The sequence below is a fragment of the Chelmon rostratus genome, chromosome 2, assembly GCF_017976325.1.
Source record: "Chelmon rostratus isolate fCheRos1 chromosome 2, fCheRos1.pri, whole genome shotgun sequence".
Classification (NCBI taxonomy): Eukaryota; Metazoa; Chordata; class Actinopteri; order Chaetodontiformes; family Chaetodontidae; genus Chelmon; species Chelmon rostratus.
Window position 1 is genome coordinate 27,089,103 of NC_055659.1, and position 21,221 is coordinate 27,110,323.

Below are 21,221 nucleotides of genomic sequence, written 5' to 3' on the forward strand. Positions count from 1 at the left end.
ATGTTGTGTTTACAACTTGTTTCCACTTCCACCAACTGACCAATAAACAAATGAATGAATAAATAAATAAATAGTTATTGTAGTTTGAGTCAAACTTTGCTGATGAAATCAAACGTTTTAACTTTGACTTGTCCCCATACTGTTAGCCCATGCTAACATGACCAATGGCTCAGTTCTGTGCAGAGTCCCAGAGAGACTCGGAGTCCTGGAACTAACAAGCATTGTTAATGAAGTTAGTTACACCTGTGCATTTCCCTTTATGACATGTTAAAAAGTCTGAATGAAACCTGCGGAAACGTCTTATTATGTCATTCAGGTCATTCACAGAATAACACAGAATAATACATTTCTCTGTATGATTTATCATGTTGTATCTAATAAGCTGATCTCCATGTGTTTGGATCCCTGGTGAGTTTGTATTGACTCTGTCTCCACATTAGTCTAATTAACGATTTCAGTTTTTAACATTGTTTTTCTTTGTCTTGCCTCTTTCACAGAACTGCAGTGTTTCTTGCTTTGGGGACCAGACAGCCTGTTAATATTTAAAGCTCCACCCCAATGAGGTTGCAATGATTCCCCCTTCCTCCCACCCTCCTCTCCTCTCTCTCACTCCCTCTCTCTCCCCCCTCTGTCTGACTCCGTCCTGCCTTTTCTTTACATTTCTGCGCTCACTCCAGATCGGTACACCGGACCTGTTGGAGCTAAAGGGAGGATTCAGGACGCCGATTTATGATCGCGACCCGAACTGCCCTCCGCCAGGAACAGCACGGATGATGCGTGTTGCGCTTCAGCCATTCAATGAAAGAAGAGACGCGCAAAAGCAGAGATGGGCACCGCTCCGGGACTTTCACCTCCGCCGTCATGGGGAAAATGTTGTCTGTGCGCGGTGTGGCTCGTACCTGTAGCGCTGCTTTGGGTCCAGCTTTGCGCCGCTTTTAACCTGGACGCGGAGAAACGCGTCGTTTTCTCCGGGCCACCGGGAAGTTACTTCGGCTACTCAGTGGAGTTCTTCAATAACTCATCCAGGTACAGTCCGCCTGCATCACCACAAAGCCTGATGGTCTCCCTCACTGTTGGGCCAGTGGGGGGGGGGTTTACAGCAGTTCAAAATCACCTCTTTATTATAGCATACACTGTAATTTCACTATGGGGGGTTTATGAATTAAAGAGGAACTAAGCTCTTGAGTGGTGCTGGCTTATTACCTTATTAAAATCTTGTCCCTTATCAAATCATCATTTCCCACAGTCTGACCGGGTCTTCATGACTACACTATACAGTGGAAAGGACATTAGTCCTCTTTTATGGCATCTTTGTAATATTCCTACAGTATTCTAGTTGTGTCTGTGCTTTTACAGACATGGATCATACTTTTTAGGTTGTTCAGTGTCTACAGTGTACAGTAGCTGAGGATATTCCTATAACATCCCTGCAGTGCTTTTATGTTGTCAGCATTCAGTTTAAAGTGATCTCAATATGGTAGTCTAGATAAACTGATCATAATCTACGTTCATTCTACGTTGTGTTTATACGTCTAGTAGACTTATAGACTGTCATTACAAAGATATCAAGAAAACATCTTTAAATATATAACAAAGTGATACAGTGATGGAAATGTTGGGTGTAAACTTCAATGTCACTAATACTGTACCATCTCTCACTCTCTCTCTCTCTGTCTCTCTCTCTCTCTCTCTCTCTCTCTCTCTCACACATACACACACACACACTGGATTCCAGCCTAAGTATGATTGGGAACAGACAAGTCTGTGTGTGTGATTCAGAGAGAGGGGGTTAACCTACAGCAAAGTCAGACGTATGCTAGTCTTCCTCTGAACATGCTAAAGGGACAGTAGGGGTTTCCAGCTGGTGGTTTTGGTGTTTTTCTGCTGAGACTGAGTCAGAACACGCATCTTCTTTTTCAACAAGAGACATGGCGACCGGTCACTCAGTGTCAGTCTGTGGGCAGTAGCGTGGAACACACACACGGTCATAATCCACATGAATCTCAGGATATGAATGAGGTGTGAGGTATACCCTCTGAGGCTGATGGCTTCGCGGTGCTCCGTTCAGTAGCTGCACACAGACGGTTTGTGCCTCTCATGTGTTACCGTGATGATCCTTGACCTGGTGGCCAGCCAGAAGGTCATTTTAGCAACACGTAGGTCGACCGCTATCCTGAAGGCATTTCCAGGAGCCGGAGAGACTCTTCTAAACATCCGATGAACAAATATTCTGTTTACTGTTTGTCAAACAACCTTTTGGGTCCTTCAAAGATGGCAGGGTATTTATGTTCACTTAAATGTAATGTTAACACATGAGAAGGATGATGGTGTATTGGTACAATAATGTACAGTAATCTCATAACTTATAGGTCTCCTTTTTAAAGTAAGATTATGTAACTTCTAACCCTTTCTCGTTCCATAAACAGGTCTTGGTAAGGAGCTCTTGGTGGCTAATGTTACCAAACTTTAGATCTTAGATATTGCTGTGCAAGCAACATTACTGAGACTTACTGAGGCTGATTTTTACTACTGTCCTTTATTTGTCCTGCTGTTACACTATGTTTTACTGTTTACCATCACCCCATACTCATTACTTGTTGCCACAGGAACCATTGTTCAGCAGTTACATCAGTATCACGTTATAGTGAACTGTTATCCTGCTTATAGGCTTAATTAGCAACAGCCAGTAAATCAACATGAACTACACGACTCTATTAGCATAAATGACTTGTAGACACACCAAGAATTAATGTGTACGCAATTTAGAAATTCTAGTTCTATACTATATTTACATTTTAACTCAAATTTTTAACTTCACTCCAGGAAAGAGATAAGCTCATAAAATATGTTTGCTGTTGCTGAAATCCATGGCAGACATTAATGTCTTACTGACTAGATACAGTAAGCCTCTATTTAACCAGCTATTTAACCATAGCCAAGTTATCTGATTGATAACCTTCAGTGTATTTAAAGTCTGTAGTCAAAGTCAAATACATTTCGGCTTGTCCAGCCAAAACACCCTCTCAGCCAGCTGTTCACAGCTGCTGTTGTTCAAGAGCTGACGACCTCTAGGATGTGTTACATCCTGAAAACTCTTTGTAGATAATAACAGAAATGTAGTTCATATCTGTTTCATGTCTTTATCTGTCTGTGTGATGACCTTCTGGAGCTTAGCGGATACTATTTGGCACACAGCTGCTCCTGTAAAACGTTAAACTGCTCAGATCTTGGCCACATAAATCCCAGTCACACCTTATCAGCTCTCTGTGCCTCAGCTTTCCCTCACTAACATCCTCGAGGGCTCGCCGAGTAAAAGCAATGTTGGTTTAATGACTGTAGATATTTTCCCGGGAGGAAATTGGCTAAGAATCTGTCCGTTTGCTTAACTAAGCTCCTGGCAGTTAGAGGGCATGTTGTCGAGTAATTACTGAGATGTTGATTTAGACCAGTTTGTACAGACTAAGCCCCCTTTTTGCCTGAACTGAACTGTACCACATTTTGTTTTTGACCAAATTCGTGTATTTAGTTCAGCACTGCTGTTGAACATCTGCATGTGAATTGAACAGTTCTTGTTTTGTGGTGGGAAAAGGATGCTTTCCTGAATGGGGGATATGTTTTCTCTCTGCCGATGGGATTGTATCTGCCGGTTGTCATGCATTCTGACAATTACTGGGCTGTTTGGCTGTAGGCAGCCTTGTTAAGAGTGGCTCCTGCTGCTCACCATGCCATCTCTGTCTTCAGTGTGTCAGCACATGTCGAGTTTAAATCAGCAGTTTAGGAGGCAGGAATCAATGTGTAGGCAGCGCTGTTCACTTGGACCAATGTTGATCCCAAGGCAAGAAATAATTGAAGTTCCCAATGTTTCAGCACATTAACTGGGCTGGGAATAAGGGACTGAGGGATTTTTTTGTGCAAAAAATAGATTATGTTATGTATTTTTCAAAATTGAAATGGAGGTTTGACAACCCACCTTAAATATTCAACTGTAATATTTAATTTCTATCCATAATGCATGCTAACTGTATACTGTGTGATACAATGCATGTGCTGACACCAGTCAAACTACATCTTTCAAATGTCACTGCCAAAGAGAAAAGTACACATTATTACTTATTTCTTTGATGTTCACGATCTTCCTCTGGCTGGTTGACCACTAAATGCTTTTTATTTAAATTCTTTGCAGCTTTGAGGAGCCTTTAATTTATGCGTTGAATTGTAGGACAATAGTGTACATCAACAATAAACTCAAAAATGTTTTTAGTGTGCACAAATGGACTTTTTAGCCACGCTAGCATCATGACTCTGGGGATGGCGATGTCAGTCAGTTGGTCCACTGCTGAAATGTTCAGACAATTATTGGATGGATTGCTGGGAAATTTGGTACAGACATTCAGATTCCCCTCTGGCTGAATCCTGCTGACGTTGGGGATCTCCTGACTGAACATTTTTGTTTTTTATTGCAATATTTCCACACTTAAAAAGTGAAAATTAAGTGACAGTTAGTGAATGCATTTATTGTCCCCAGATAAATTAAAAAAAAGTTTGATCCTCTGACTGTAGCACCACCATCAGGTAAAAGTTTCTGTTTAAACTAATAAACTAAACATAATTGAGACAACAGCAAAGAAAACACAGTGAGTGCTGGGCCACCCACATATTATGTATAAGTTTAATGAGTGTATTTACATGCTGACACATGCAAACACAGCAGATATTCGGGTTGGGGATCTGGCTCATATAAGAATCATATCCTGTTTATTATAACAACCCGGATAAAATCTTGAGAAACCTGAACAGAGCTTGTAGGGATAGAGAGACTCTGTTGGTTTCCAGTGACATATATTGTGTTCATTACTGAATGTCATGGAAGATCAAATTATTATTCCTCAGTGGTTCCCAGCCTTTTTGGCTTGTGCCCCTAAAAATGAAGCAACGTCAACATGTGACCCCTTGTCACATATTTAATACGACTATGCTTCATGAGCAGTTAAACCGAAGCCATTGCTCCTTCTTAGATAGTTTTATTTAAATAATTTAGAGGCCAGAAAGGGTTAAAGTGTAATGAAAAATAGTGTTGAAGAAATGCCTTGAGTAGATTATCATGCATATGAGCAGTTAAATTGAGTAAGACCTATCATTAGGATATGACTTGTTTCAGAATAATGTGGCTATGTAAATGCACTCACTGGAGCTCATAAATCCTTTAGTAAAAATTACATGTTGCATCCTTGACCTCGCCATGCCTCTGAGCCATTTCCCTGTTTGCAGATGTTCCTGTTGAACGTGAGTTAAAGGAAAGGAATTCTTATTTCAGGTCTCAAGGGAACATCCATCATCCCACTGATACGCACTGTATTGTCATGGAGGCTGTTGTTAGGTGTTTTCATTATGAATGTTTTTAATAAGGGGTGGCAGAAGGGTAATAAGTCCTGTACCTTTGAAAAAGAAGGCCATTGAAAGCCTGCACCCTCATCAGCTGAGTGGCTGTGGAGTGAGTGGTTTATAAGGAAAGCTCATCCAGCCATGTAAATATTCCTCTTGCTGCTCTCCAGACAATTTGGGGGATGGGGGGGAGTACAGAGTCTGTCTGATCTCTGCTAATGTCATCAGTCACCAATGTCTTAAGCTGTGCCATTCGCTCTGGGCCAGGCCTCTTTAGCAGGGCCGTCTGAAAACCTTGAAAGTGTACTTGACTTCTAATACACACTCACATACACTACACACACTTGCACGTGTGTGTTTGCACGTGGGAGCGTGTGTATGATCGTCTCACATACATCCATGCAAACAAATGCAGCGATAATGCTTAGCATATGTTTTGCTGTGTCTCTTTTGAACGCTCTTGCCATTTATTCATTTCCAGACTGTCATCCAGTGAAAATATGCAGAAATATCTCCGGATGCTTCTTGTTTAGTCTCCCAGTCTTCATTTCCTTACACATTTACTTTTGAAACCTTTTGGAGATCAAATGCTTAAAACCACCTTCCTAGCTCACTTGCAGATAGTTACAATAAGTAGAATGGCAATAGCAGTGATGACATTGGTATTTTTGAAAAACCTGAGAGGTTTTGTAGTTTTGCAGACCTAATTTTCACTTAAGCTAGAAGAACAATAAAAATAATCACATCTTTGTTTGGATCACAGTGTAAACTAGAAAACCACCACTAAACAAGCAGTTCAAATGAAAGATTGGCATTCATTATGCTATAAAGAGCTACAATAATTGCACTCATGTCACTACCACTCAAGTTTTGTAAGGGCCCGTGAGGATGTAGTCACTCAGTCAACTGTTATAGTTGTTTCAAGATAGCAACTTTAGTCAATATGTTATATAAACAATGAATGACATAAGTTCTTATAATGTGAAAGGGTTCAGAGTGACAAACCTGCAGAGAAATATCACTGCTCTGCAGCCCCCCTCGGCTCTCCTCTTTAGCATCTTTCAGCTCATTGTTTTGGTTTCACTGTTTTGGTCCACTCTCTCAGCTCTTGTCAGTATTGTCTCCTGCAGTAATGAGCAGTTGTTTTCGCACAAAGTTAGCAAGCAGAAGGTGAACAGCAGCTAAAGAGCCAGACATTTCATGCAGAAGATGGCCCAAGACACCAAAAATAAAGTTTAAAGAAGAGGGAATATTGAACTTGTGCTGGCTTGGTGGCCATGATTTCAAGTGACTGCTAATAATGCTCTGTCTCAGCAGGATGTATAAATAGGTTACTATTTGCTAACACTGCATCTACTTTATGAGGTGACAATATATCTGTCCTGTGTTTACAACTTGTTGTGTTGCCACTGAGGTAATAGCTGCAAACTGATCTTTAAATGTACTTTAAACATCCATATGAAACAGCTGAGTGGTAGTTTATAAGCCCCCATAAACAGGAACACAGGACGACCAGGGAGGAGTCAGCCATGGTAGTGCTTAGTGCTGTCTGTCAATTGTTGAACCCTGTTGTTAGTGCGTTCATGACACACATAGGCCTGAAATACACACACCAGCACACACACAGGACCTATAGACATGCACTAGTGAAAGTGACATAATCGTTCTCCATCAGTTAGGGGTCTGGTGCCTTGCTCAAGGGCACCTCAGCAGTGCCTAGGAGGTGGTCTGGCACCTCTCCAGTAACCAGTCCACAATCTGCAGCCTGCACGTTTACCTTTTGTGCAGATTCCTACTTATTTCCTCCGCTGTTTGTATGACATGTTTATAAGACAAGTTCAATCCATATGATTTTAGATGAAAGCAATAGTTCCTTGGTGTAATGTCAGACTTTTCCTGGATTCAGTTCTTTACCACAAAGTAACGTTTTGTTTTCCTTTCTGCTGTCTAGTATCCGCATTTTGATCGGCGCCCCGAAAGCCAACACCAGCCAACCGGACGTCACTGAAGGAGGAGCTGTGTACTTGTGCCCCTGGAGCCAAGCTAACTGCAGCATGATCGATTTTGACAAGCAAGGTAGGGTGTGTTGTGAAATTGAAATTGATGGTTGGTTCTCTTTGTGCCCACAGAGGTAAAAATATGATCTTAAAATAAGCTCAATATTCAAAATCCAAGGGGGGGAATTTTCCCTACATCATAATCACAGCAGTAGTTGGTAACTCACATTGTTCCAGGATATAAAAATGTCACTTTCCCTAACGGCACTGTTAAACAGTGGAGAGAGGACTGTGTAGTAAACTCTTAGCTGTCTCTCACAGCCATAAAAGTACCTGAGAGACGCTGTAGGCAGCATCCTGAGTTAAGCACCACTGCTTTGGCTCTGAGGTCAGAAGTGCAGCTCCCTGGTGCGCCTTCAGAACCAAATAGTTAAATGCTTGCCACATGGTCACATCTCATAGCTCGATGTTTGTAGCATGTCATTCCCTTGTCTGCCTCTTCACTCATACTGTCCAACAAAGAAAAAAGACAAAAGGTAGTTGTCTGTTTTTGATTCAAACCAGCTTTGACTTCTCTCCCGTGTTTTTAATGGTGGCTGAAGATGCTAAGGTCTCCTTTATGGGACACGGGCTGTGTTTGCAGTGTTTTCACAGAGCTTTGATTTCCTGCTGGACTCGGGCCCAGTGTTGTGAGCGGTCTTTAATTAGGGCAGAGTCATTATGGGGACAAGGACCCCTGAGGACCTGGGCTGCCCCCAGCCTTGCCAGAAAAATAATCACCTCCATCAGAATTGCAGGAAGCGATAAGGACCACCGTTTGAGGATCACAGGGTCTAACTTATCGTACCCCCTCACATGCTGATATCAAATGGCGGTTTACACAGACTGAGAGCTGCGGCTACGCAAACTCTGCTATACATAAATACACACCTACAAACTGTTTATAAACTGTCTCTGCAGACAGCCTCTGAAACATGACCCATAGTAGAAAAACATGCAAAACCACACTTATGTTCACACACGCTCACGTATCTACACACACATGCTCATACTTTTACACTCAATAGTCTTGCATTTCCCATTTCAGGCCCCAGGATTCATGGTGTGTTTGAGGACACAGCCCAGACTCCATTAACCTAACAGGCGCACTGAGTTGTAGCCAGGAGAGTTTAATGTCACCACTCTGCGGACAGCAGGCACATACATCACATAAATATAAAGCTTGCACGCTTACAGCCACATTCAAGTATTATTTCATTTATTTTTGTGTTTAAACTGGGACAAAAAGCAAGCTTCCTCTCTCAGGCACGCTGAAGGCATCAGGTTTAGTTAAATCACTTTTTAAGGACGATGAATGGCAAAAAGATTACTTTTTTTAGTGTAGGCGTGAAAAAAAATCCTGCATGTAGAAGAAATTAGGAGCTGACAGCCAATCCCAACATCACAGACTTTTATTTAGTACCTGGATAAGGATGAGAACTGGTTTTCCAAGTCAGGAACTTGTTTTCACAGAGCTCCATAGGACATAAATGTAAGCTGGCTCACCTATCTGGCTCAAAAGTGACATTTTGTAGACCAGGAATGGCAATCCATGTAGAGTTATTACTGTCTTATAATTAATTAATTAATTATTATAGCAGCGTGTTGTTGAAAGCAAGAATCATGGAGGTGCAATGCTGCTGAAGTAGCAAAAGTAAAACCTTTAGCATGCAAGCACACACACACACACACACACACCCGCACACCTCTAGCACTGCTTCACCCCCTCCCTCATCACTGTTCCCTGCCTTCGTATTGCCAGGGCCTCTTCTTAAAACAGTTCCTGAAGATGAAGTACAGCCGTTTGGGTTACAGTAACAACAAGGTCCAAGTCCCTTTGAGCTGTTTGATGTCTGCCATAGCATGGAGGATGGATTAAGACTGCAGACCCCGGGAACAAGGCCATAAAATATCCATGTAAAAAGCCAAGAACATGTGGGGAAGCCTTTCAAATGAAGCCCTGACAGCACAAAAATCAAACACCGATGACAGGGGTATCTTTGACTCAGTTAAAATAGCAACTCCTGACATCACTGAAGTTTTTGCAGGGTGTAGTTTCTGTGGAAAGTATAGCAGCTATAAGTTATTGACTCACAGAAGAGCAGCTCTGTGTAAACATGCTCTTAAATCTGTTTTTCTCCTCCGTGTTCTTGTAGGTGATCGATATTTTTATATAAATGATGTGAACACTCAGGTCGAGTTCAAGTCCCATCAGTGGTTCGGAGCTACTGTGCGTTCCCATGGTAACAGCATCCTGGTAAGAATGGGTCAGGGTTGGTCGTTCTGTTTGGATAACGTACCTCCTTTATGCTTTGTGATTACATGTTTACATTTGTATACTACTGTTGACAGATGTGTGTCAGTGTGCTTTGAGTGTTATTGTTGCACCAGTTTAGGGACTTCATGTGGGTTTGCTTTATGTGCTGTAAAGACCGGGTCGCAGAAAACTTCTATGAATGGCTCCCTCTGTGCTTTGAAAATGCAAAACGAAATTAAACTCAACGACTATCGGACAACTCTCTTACTATATATTTTGGTACTAAAAATATTGCTGCCCAGAAAATGTTGAAGAGTTTGTGTGGTGACCAGTCATGCTGACCAGTAGAAGACATGGACATACAGGAACAGTATTGTAGGGTAGACTAGTTGGTACTGGTGTCATAATCTCGCCTCAGTTAACAGTTTGCAGGTTTGCATTTATTGTAGTAACTTTCAAACGATATGCCTCATTTTTTTTTACAAAATAAACACCATGAGTGTGGCATATTACAGACATGTTTCTGCAAATCTCAGCTGCACACAGCTGCTGTTTATGAGTTGGCTAATGCACAGTAAACATTTGAGAGTGGATGCCGGGAGGTGGATTTGTCATACTTGAGCAGGTCACTTTCTAACAACCTGTTATCCCACAGGGTCTAGTTAGCTAATGCTATGCTATCCCCAGGCCATCAACATAAGTACTTCAAAGCATACATTGTTTCATCTAGAACTTCCTGGTTTGACAGCTTCAGCATGTTTAGAAGTTAGTTGTCGAGCAACGATTGCACAATCCATGTCTGAGGGAGGTGTTTAGCAAATGGTCAGTTTAAGTCTTCTCGGCTAGAGAATGTGGTCAGGTTCTTACGTCACTGACCTTTCTCTCTGTGCTTTCCAGGCTTGTGCCCCCAGGTATTACTGGAGGGCCGAGCATGACACACCCCTGGCCGATGTCACAGGAACCTGCTACCTCTCTGTAGACAGCCTCAAAACGTTTGTGGAGTACGCCCCCTGCCGAACAGGTAAGTTAATTCAATGAAAGCCAGCCTCCAGTGGAGGTAAGACCAACGTGTTAGCAAACTTAGCTTAATCCAACAGACATGGAGCAACATGAGCATTTATTATGTGTCTGCCCACCTGGTCAGTGTAAGATATCAACTCTTCTTTTAGCCAGACTGTAAACAACTATAGGCTGACAAACCAGGACTGAAGTTAGCCCACAGCTAAATGACGCCTGGGTAATATAATGCTTCCTGTTTACATCCCCCAAACGCCCCAAATCACTCCAAAACTCCAAAAAGACTGTATTCAGAACTGCCTACTACATGCTGTTTTTCATGTATGCCGCATGAAACTGTTCAATTTATTTATTTTGCGGTATGCTAGGCTAGGCTTAGCTGGTTTCTGGTTTTGGAGAGCGCAAGTAAACAATAACACAGCTAATGGCAAACCAGCACCACTGTGCTGCATCACCTTATGCTCTAAAAAAGAGAAAAAATACAAATGTGGATTTTCACGATTTCCTGAAAGATGAACATTTACGTGACAGATGGAAGTAACCTGATAGGCCGACGTTTTGTTACGTTACTTCACTGCAAATGTCACGTGAGTTGGACCTAGTCCTCCGAGTATTTCTGTTACCTTGATAGCCTTGCTTCAATCAAACTAGGTGTGTTTTCATAAAAGAATTTAAAATATCTTGTGGGCTTTTTCTTTCCTCTGCTGTGTCGGCTGCAGTGGTCTGTGTGACTGTGGGGTAAATGGGCTCTGTGAGCATAACTGGCCGCCTGGCTAGCTAGCTAGCTAACCCAGCAGCCGCTTACGGAGCGTCTCAACCCTGAAAACACTGGTTTCCCACCTCAAAAATTGTCAGAGGTGAATTTAGTCATGAAATCATACAATATTTGTAAAAAAACGTCCTGTTATTAGCCTGGCTGGTTGTTGTGACTGCTCCAGCGCTTTGCATTGTGGGACACAGTGAGCGAGGTAGACTGGTCTGATACAAGATACTTTTGCTGAAACAGTTCAACGTCATGGTGCACTTTGGCCAGTCAGTACGCACTGCTACTGTTGTAGTCGGTTTCGAATACAGCTATAGAGTATGATTAACCCCCAAATCAAAATAAAGCAAGGAGTAATAGTAGGACTTGCAGAATGCATTAATATGAACTCCGGTCATGTTACAGTGTCAATATTTTTTGACAGCACTAAGACTCAAAATGGCCCATCAACATATTTCTTATATGGGAATATATCTGGAATACGGACACTCTTTTCCATCCAGAGTGTGCAGATATACAGAAGGCGTACTTTATGTTTTCTGGCATTTTTACAGTTTTAGGTCAGCTTTTTAGACTCATCAGCAGAAACACATTATCAACACCAAACTGTTAGGGACAGCTAAGTGAGCGAGTGATCATTCACCCGCCCTGAGACTTTATTGTGCTCTTCTTTGTTTTCAATGTGCTGGTCTGGAATTCAGTTTGGGGTCAATGAACAATTGACATGTGACAAAAATTACACTGGAGATCGCTGTCTGCTCAACAGAACAGAACGTTTTGTTTTTGTAGTTTTCATGAAACAGGAACATTTATTAGTGTTTCCCTTGTTTTGTGCTGTTCATTGCAGAAAGACATGGACCTGCTGGACAGGGCTATTGTCAGGGGGGATTTAGTGCAGACTTCACCAAGGTAAGAGAAATATTTGTTGGAGTTTTTCCTGGTTTTTACATAATCACATGGTAACTGTTTCTTAGTGGAGATTTTGCTGTGCACACCAGATTTACAGAGTCTGTTTGAAACTCGTGATGAAACTGGTGACACACAGACTCCTCAGCTCTGGCTACTGTTGTTTGTGTTACAGGATGGAAAGGTTGTGCTTGGAGGACCAGGCAGCTTTTACTGGCAAGGTGAGCTCACAAGAATGTGGAACAGCATGGATTTTTAGGAGCTATCTTCCAGCAGCTTTTTCCTCTGAATGAGTTGGAGAATCAATCCATCATCTCTGTCATTGTAGTTTGTTGTCGAACGAATGAGAGTGGAACAACTCCAAGAGTCACATGTCTTATTTTGACCTCTGACCTTTAACCCCTTGTTACCCGTCCTTCCTATAGGTCAGCTGATCTCAGCCACCACAGAGGAGATTGTGAAGGCCTACTACCCCTCGTACTTTCTGCTGTCAGTCGCCGGGCAGATTCAGACTCGACAGGTGCAGGGAAGCTATGATGACAGTTACCTTGGTGAGGAAGTACACTTGTGTCAAATAGGATTATTAAAATTAGATGTATTATTAATGTTCATGTACTGCCACTAATATGACCAATACTACTTGTACTACTACTCTTGCCTCTATTGACAGACTGCAACAGCTACCATAACTGCTGCTGTACATTTTTACGCCTGCAAGCAGCAGGACCTCATGATCCATGGCGGTTGGTTTTCTGACTGTCTGTCTCAACTACTTGTTCCAGAGCAACATATTTCAACAGCAGAGTGACATGAAATTTGATATGGATATTCATTGTTCCCAGAGGATAACAACGTGTATGAGGAGTTGGCAACCCCCTGGCCTTTTTTCTAGTAACACCATAAGGTCCATATTTTGACCAGGACCTTGATGACTCACCAAAGCACTCTAACCACTTACCACTAGCACCACCCTCATATCAAATTGTCGCCTTTGTACTGAAAAAACTGACAAATGAGCTGGAATCAGTCTCTTGACCTTTCCTCTTGTTCCACTATCAGACCAAAATATCAGTGCACACATGACTCATGACATTACTCAAGATACTGTGTGTCGTAGACTAATAGGTACATTGCCAGTTGATATACTGAGCACGGTCATGCCCCCAAGGGGATATATATATATATATATATATATATATATATATAGATTTATTTATACTTATTACAACTTGATGAGCCTTCCTGTGGTGTTGTCCTCAGAACAACCTTTTTGCATTTTTAGCCTCGCTTTAAATATCAAAATAAATAGTGCATCATTAACTTCTTCCAAACATTCATACTGTTGGGCTTAATGAACTTTTTAGCAACTGGGGACCTCTGGCAGAAGTTCAGGGGCCACACTGTAGGGAAGTATTGTGGGTTTGCTGAAGTTTACAAATGTGCCTCAACCACCTTGACGGGGGTGGGACAGGGCCTCTAGCCTCGAACAGAGATGAGGAGAAGGCTACACAGATCTGCTGAGCTCACTTCTTTCTAACTCCACACCTTTAGATTTTTTCATTTTCAAACTTGTCTCGGCTTTTTTTCACATTTGCTACAGTACTTCAGAAGAGTAGTAGTCCCCAAGTGGAGGCTAGCGACTAGAAGCTATATTAGTCATTAATAGCGAAACACACCGGAGTTGCATTGTGGGTAATCTCAGCAGCAGGTTATGACAAGCAAGACGAAGGCACTGAATAAAAAGATGATTGGATTTTAATCTGTCCATTGTGATTGCTATAGAAACGCAATGCTACTGGCGGAGTACTGTTTTAATATTGTCAGTGCCGGTTAGCGATGTTGTCTTGTTTTTTTACTAGTAGCCACAAGTGCTGCATGTTGGTTTTACTTTTAATAATTATTATTTTAACCCAATGGAAACTCAAAGAGATCATTTCAGTGATGAATGATATATCACAAAACGTTTCATTGTATCCACTTTCAACCTCATATTCAGTCTCCATTTTTCCTGCAGGTTACTCTGTGGCTGGTGGCGAGTTCAGTGGGGATGATGAGGAAGGTGAGGGTCATATTTACAGTACAGAGAGCCAAAATACATGGCTGAGCACAGGCTGTGCTCATCCCCCACCCCAAGCTCTGTCTAATATATAACTGCTCAGTCTCCACACACACGATTGTATTGTGACGGAAAGGGATTATTAAGTCTTTCAGGAAGCAAGAACGTTTAGAGACTCAAAGAATAAAAAAAAAAACAAATCTCATCTCTGTGTAAACACTGTTTCTGTTCATCGGTCACAGGCTTTATCCAGCATTTCAGTTTTTAATTATCAGTCTTGTTTTGAAATGAGCCCTCCTAACCTTTTGCCCTTTGCTTTCCTTGCTGCAGATTTCATCACAGGAGTTCCAAAAGGACTCATGCTGTATGGTGTAGTAAGGAGTCCCAACAATTTTATTTTACACCATTTGAAAGCACAAATAGTCTAGAAAACATAAAAGTATATGCTTGCAATATACTCAGACCTGCAGTACAAATGAGTATTAATCAATATGCATTTTGGAATTATGAGCCTGAATTTATAATCAATAGTGACTTTTGTCTGTCTCAATGTAGGTGTCCATATTAAATGGAAGGGATCTGAAGTCTGTGCTCAACGTGACAGGGGAACAGGTATGTGCACATCTGGCTGGAGATTTTCTAGCCTGGCCCCTTATTTTCATATGTGGGTACACATTTAAAATGGCATGTGTAAAGGGGGGTTGAGGATGAAGGAATTTGCCCCATGGAGAGGAGGCCTATACCAGGGTCAGAGGTCGAGCTTACAGTATGCACAGCTCATGGTCTCTACAAGCTGTAAATCAAACCCAGAAGCAGCAGACCAGGATAGTGTTCGTGTTGTCACTGTATTGATTCGGCCTGTGCTTTTGAAATCTGCGGTGGTCAGACACTAGCTGAGCTTAAAGTCGTATCGCTCTAAATAAATCCCACAGATAAATAATCTGTAAAGCAAAACATTAACTGTCATTATTATTCAAATTAAGTAATGCTTTCTCATTTGTCATTTTCATGATACCTCAGAGACTTTTTTTCTGATGACACATTTGCATTCACATTTTCTGATGATACATTTCATGTCACTTTTCAAAAGTGACATTACGAAATAAAATGTGGACTGAAAGTGTCACTGGGGAATTGCCTTGATGAAATAAAAGCAGACTTTGGATTATGTATATAAGTAAATGCCAGGTCACTAAAGACCAGAGGAATGTAGGAATGTTTGAAAAAATACTCATGCATTCAAGGGTTAAAGGATATGTTTGCATTTTCTGAAGTCTACTATAAAAGTACTGACATACCCAAATGTACTTTGCAAGGGTTGTTGGTAAATGCTGTAATTGTTCTTCCTGCTCATACTGGACACAAATAGATCCCTCTCCATAGTGATTTCAATGGAAGTGACGCAGGACAAAATCCACAAAAATGTGAACCTATCCTTTAAGTTGGGACGTGCCAGCTACATCATGGGGGAACTTGTTACTTTCTCATGTAATTTAACAAGGCGTCACAGTGTGCAGATTGCGAGATGTCGGAGCATGTGAGTGTGCACTCATGGGACAGCAGTGTCTGTGTGTGTGTTTTCAGTGTGGGAGGTCACCAGTGACCGCTCAGAGGTGTCAGTCTCAGGGTGGAGGGCGATGAGTAAACTGTTAAGTCATGGTGAGAGTGTTCTGAGGTAAACTCCAGGCTAATTGACTCTCTGCGGGTGAATGCTGGTCCCTCTGTGGCCGCTGGGGCTGTGCAGTCAAAAGTCAGCTGCGAAAACACACCAGAGGGTCTTGAGCAAGAGGCCCTGTTCATTGAAATCTCAACTTTTGTCACTTGTTAAGCTTATATCTTTCTCCACCCAGCCATGTTTCAATGGCTTAACAACTGATTTTGTGCACATTTAGTACTAGAATTAGGCAGTTTGAGGTGATAGAAATGATTGTTTATGCCAAGGTAGCCGTCCGTCAGATATCTCTGGTTGCATCAGGGCATTGTCGACAAAGTAGCAAATCAATCAGCTGGACTGCTCTGCTCTTCTATTTCATTTCAAGCATTTTAATGTGGAGTATCTGGATTTTTCAGGTATTTCACTTCCATTTCCATTAGATTATTTTAACTATACATTGTTTTTCAGTAAAAAGAAAAAAAACTGTTAATTTTAGCATGTTATAGTTCATTAATTTCTTGTATATTTATCTAAAATGTTATTAGTAGGCATTACTGCTTTCATAGTGTTAGTGGTTTCTGTTAGCATAGTGAGCGAGCACAATTAGGTCAATTACATTTTTTGGCCAGCAGAATAAGCTAACGCAACATTGACATATCTTCACTGTGGAAGGCTGATACGGGGAACGCTTTGTATTGAAGAAGACTTGAAACTAATGATTGAGACCATAAACTCATTAGGAAACTCTTTACAGAGGTAATAAATCAAGTGAGAGGTAGAGTCATTTTCTTTTCTTTACTATTTTGGTTCATTCTCATTCTTATAGTGTCTTCTTAGACACAGCAGGCTACTGTTTTCAGAGAAAAAGTTCCAAAAAGCCACTGTACACTACCTGCTCAGCTGTAAACAGCACACAGACCCATTCAGTAAGTAGCTGGTAAACTAAGAGCCAGCTTAAGAGCAGCTTAAGAGCCAGATGTTTCCCTCAGGAGCTGGTGGAGACCAAAAACAGAGCTAAAAGAGAACGAACTTGCATTTGCCATGGGTGGTCAGAAACATAGCTCCAAGTGAGTTGCTCTGTAACTGCTGGCTGTGTGAATGAGCAACTGTTCCCTAAAATGTTCAGCATATCAAATTAAAAGGTGATAATGTTTGGTTCACTTTTTTCAGCTGCCCCCAGATGGCCAGAAAAAAATACCTTATTGCAGGTTTAACCACTCATGCTACTACTTTTATTAATATTTAAGAAACATGCGAAATATGAGAATCAAATTGATCTGTGGTCAGCTTCTCTGAGCCTGCTGATCACCTCTCCTCAGGTGGACATTCCTGGTGGTTCAGCTCTACGGGAAGTGTTGATCATATTTCTGAGCGTGTGGATATATCTGGCGAAGCAGCGCTCCCATCGTGGCGAATTTGAACTTTTGTCCTGAGCCAGTTTGATTGATGTTGATATGAGCTGTTTTGCATGTGCGATGCAGGAAAATAACCCCAATATTCAGTCTTGTTTTTCACAAGGGTCTCCAGACTCACTGCTGTGTAGCTACACTACAAATCACTTTGATGTGAGAGTCACCCAAGGATGTAACTTGACCCTAATTTATCATACATGGTATGAAATTAAACCGGAAAAAGGCAAGCCCCATGAGAATTTCTCAGAGTGAGTTTGAGAGTAGTTTGAGTCCCCAATCCCCAGACCCCCTACCTCTCCTGGAGCTTACAGAAGCTCTAACACTGAGCTCCATGAAAAGGGAAAGATGAGACCCCAGGGGACTGCTGTATTGTAGAGATTGGAGAGGAAAGCCTCTGGAGGTGGTGGTGGTGGAAGGTACAAAAGAGAAAAAGGACATGGGGAGAGAAAAGAAAGGGATCTATGCACCGTGATATGATTACAGGCTAACTGGCTCTTGTTTGTAATGCCTTCCAGATGGGGTCCTACTTCGGCTATGCAGTGGCAGCCACCGACATCAACAACGACGGGTGAGTTCCTGGAGTGATGGTGAGACAGATGATGGCAATGTTTTGCCATCATCTGTCTCACCGGCTGAGTGAGGCAAAATGGGTGCAGTGAGAGAAAGGGGAGAGGAACGTAAGCTAAAGCTGAGACTGAAAGAGACATTATGACTTTCTGGAAGTTTCCCACGCTTGCTCCGTCACCCTGTCACTCTCTAATATGTCAAATTCTGAAAATACCCTGTGCTCTCATTCTGTGTAAAGTTCCTCAGAGTGTCAAGTTCTCTATTGGTAAATTTCACTTCCTTAAACTGACAGATGCACACCCTTAGACCCTTTCTATTTCTGTGTAGCCCTTAAATTACTGTTTGTCCTTGGATATCGCTATTAATTTAGCATCAGTGAGTCAGAGGGACACATTGATTCTTCATTTTACAGTCAATAGTAGTGGAGATCCTTCAGTTTTCACCAGCCATCGCTGAATAAAGAGGAAACTTTTATAAAATGATGCACAAGAAATTGAGATTTCCTTTTGATGAGTGTTGGGTTTGAATATTTCACTCAGTGAATCATTTCTATTTTAGCGCTACGGCAGGTGATTCATTCATTCCTCTGCTGTCAGACTGTACAATCCAGTGTATAGCTATTAGAGCTTCTGTATGAGAGAATTTCTCCGTTGTGAGATCAATACAGTCTAATCTAATCTAAACCTATCATATAGCTTCAATGAAGAGCTGGAACAAACTATTATACTATGATACAGCCAGACACTGTGGAATAAGATGATTTTTTCCAACCTTAAAGCTGTTTAAGGGAAAATAATGAAAGGGGGAAAGCGAACGTTAAATCACTGTTATACCCCTCTTTGTTTTGTGTCCATATCAATAATTCTTCTTCCCCCTCCATCTTCTGTCATTGCTTGACACTGCTAGTTTGGACGACCTGGTGGTGGGAGCTCCGATGTTCATGCGTAGAGGGGCCAATGGGCGACTGGAAGAGCTGGGTAAGGTCTATGTGTACCTCCAGAGAGGCCCTCTTCTGCTGGAGCCAAGCCAGTCCCACCTCCTCGGTCAGCAGGCCTTCAGCCGGTTCGGCACCTCGCTGGCTCCACTGGGCGATCTCAACCAGGATGGATTCAATGGTAGGTGTGCTACATACAGCCTGAGTTCAGTGTTGGATAACGAGCAATAACTGGATTCTTCATGCGAAAGTCTAATGTGTCCCGAAGTTTCATATACGACTGGAAAGGTGAGGCTAACCTTTAGTGAGCTTTAGTGAGCCATGACTGTTTAAATTAGGGGTTCAGCTAACAATGACTTTATTACTAATAAATGTGTTAATAGTACAGCTGCAACAATTAGTGGATTAATTACTTGACTGACAAAAAAAATAATCAGCACCTATTTTGATAATCAGATAATTGTTTTACTGTTTTATTTTTTAAATCAACATTTGCTGCTACCAGCTTCGCAAATGGAAAGATTTGCTGCTTTTCTTTGTCATACATGACATTAAACTGAATATCTTTGGCCTTTATACTGTTGGTTGGACATCAAAAGACATCTGAAGACATTGCTTTGAACCATGGGAAATAACTGTGAGAATTTTCACTGTTTTCTGACATTTTATAGACAAAATGGTTAAAAGATTGATCAAATTGCAGACTAACTGGTAAGCACAAACTTACTTATGGCTACTTAGGGCGGCAATGAAGAGAAAAAATTCTGATTGCTTCTTCCATTTGCAAAGCTATAAAGCACGGGAACGCAAACCCTCACATTTGAGAAGCTAGAACTAAAAAATGTTTTGCTTTTTGAAAATTTGCTAAATTAACTAATCAGTGATCATAATGATTATTGAATTTTCAGTCAGTCTACTCATCAATTTTAATGTCTCAGCGCTGATTTAAACTAGCTCAGATACTATTCCAAGTGTGAAAGATTTTTGGCAGCACCAACTGATTTACTGGCTGAGTCTGAGTTTTATTCAATCATGATTCAGCCAAAGCCTAAGGAAGTAAATCAAAATAAACACAGGAAATCAGCACAAAACAATAAGTCGGGAGCCATCAATAACTTCGTAAGCATTCCAGGAAACCACTTAGTGCTATGCTTTGTCCATAACAGTTGTTGTTTATAACTGTTTCTGCGTGGAAGCTCCAGCTGCATACATTGAATGTAGACGTACATGCAGTACATAAAGTGGCTGTGTTTACAGATTTTAGAAGACATTAAAATTCAAAGTGTTTTGCTGTTTATAATCAGACATGGCCATTGGAAGTCCCTATGGAGGAGACGACCACCACGGATTGGTTCTCATTTACATCGGTCATGCTGGAGGACTGATGGACACGCCCACTCAGACTCTCTCTGGCCAATGGGCTTCCAGCTCTTTTCCAGCCAGTTTTGGCTTTGCTCTGCGGGGCAACAGAGACCTGGATCAAAACGGTTACCCAGGTACTGCAGAAAGTAGTCCCCCACAAGGCGTCTGTTAACACTTTATCCTCCTCTTCGATATCTTTACTTAACTCACTTTGCTTTCCTGCAGATCTGATTGTTGGTGCTTTTGGGGTTGATAAAGCAGTGCTGTACAGGTATGTTAAAGCACTTAAGAATGGAATAACAAACATAAAGACAGTCCTTTTAAATTCTTTTCATCATTTCATGATCTTTGTCTTCAACCAGGGCTCGGCCAATCGTGAGTGCCAGTGCATCTCTTACAGTGCAGCCTACCATGTTCAACCAGGAGGAGAAGACTTGTGAGGTTTTCACAGGGAATGAAACCATTGCTGTGTCTTGGTATGGACAACAACTTTTTCCTTAAAACATTTCAGCTCCATGTATATCTTTGTGGGAAGATTACACAAGGTTTAATCCAAAATAGAGTTTTTGCATTTTTACAGAACTATCTTTTTAAAGAATTAACAAAAAGCTTAAGAGTTTAAGAGTAGTTAAAGAGCTCTGTGACAAGAACAGAACATGGAAAGTCTTGCAAATGTTATGCAACACACATCTTAGTTCAATTTCAGCTTTCCAAGCTTTACCTCACGAGAATGTCAAATGACTTCATGTTTGCCAGTTTCCTGTCCAAGCTGCTGTGAACTACACGCTCCGTATTCTTAGATCCAGTGAAAAGAAAGTGGAAATTCATCCCACTTTCTCTGTCAGTGAAGCTCTTTCCACAAGTTCACTTTAACC

The 21,221-nt window shown here is 41.5% G+C and overlaps 1 protein-coding gene across 1 annotated transcript in view; it reads left to right on the top strand.

Moving 5' to 3' along the window:
* The first annotated feature begins 655 nt into the window (after positions 1-655).
* LOC121613837 (integrin alpha-5-like) overlaps positions 656-21,221 on the top strand; it is a 44,210-nt gene continuing 23,644 nt past the window's right edge. The window contains exons 1-15 of the mRNA XM_041947506.1: positions 656-1,026; positions 7,334-7,458; positions 9,575-9,675; positions 10,573-10,696; positions 12,303-12,364; positions 12,537-12,582; positions 12,787-12,912; positions 14,376-14,420; positions 14,748-14,791; positions 14,973-15,029; positions 17,999-18,051; positions 18,957-19,165; positions 20,289-20,480; positions 20,572-20,617; positions 20,709-20,822. Coding sequence (XP_041803440.1) covers positions 827-1,026; positions 7,334-7,458; positions 9,575-9,675; positions 10,573-10,696; positions 12,303-12,364; positions 12,537-12,582; positions 12,787-12,912; positions 14,376-14,420; positions 14,748-14,791; positions 14,973-15,029; positions 17,999-18,051; positions 18,957-19,165; positions 20,289-20,480; positions 20,572-20,617; positions 20,709-20,822 — 1,544 coding nt within the window. The 5' untranslated portion in view covers positions 656-826. The remainder of the gene's footprint in view (positions 1,027-7,333; positions 7,459-9,574; positions 9,676-10,572; positions 10,697-12,302; positions 12,365-12,536; positions 12,583-12,786; positions 12,913-14,375; positions 14,421-14,747; positions 14,792-14,972; positions 15,030-17,998; positions 18,052-18,956; positions 19,166-20,288; positions 20,481-20,571; positions 20,618-20,708; positions 20,823-21,221) is intronic.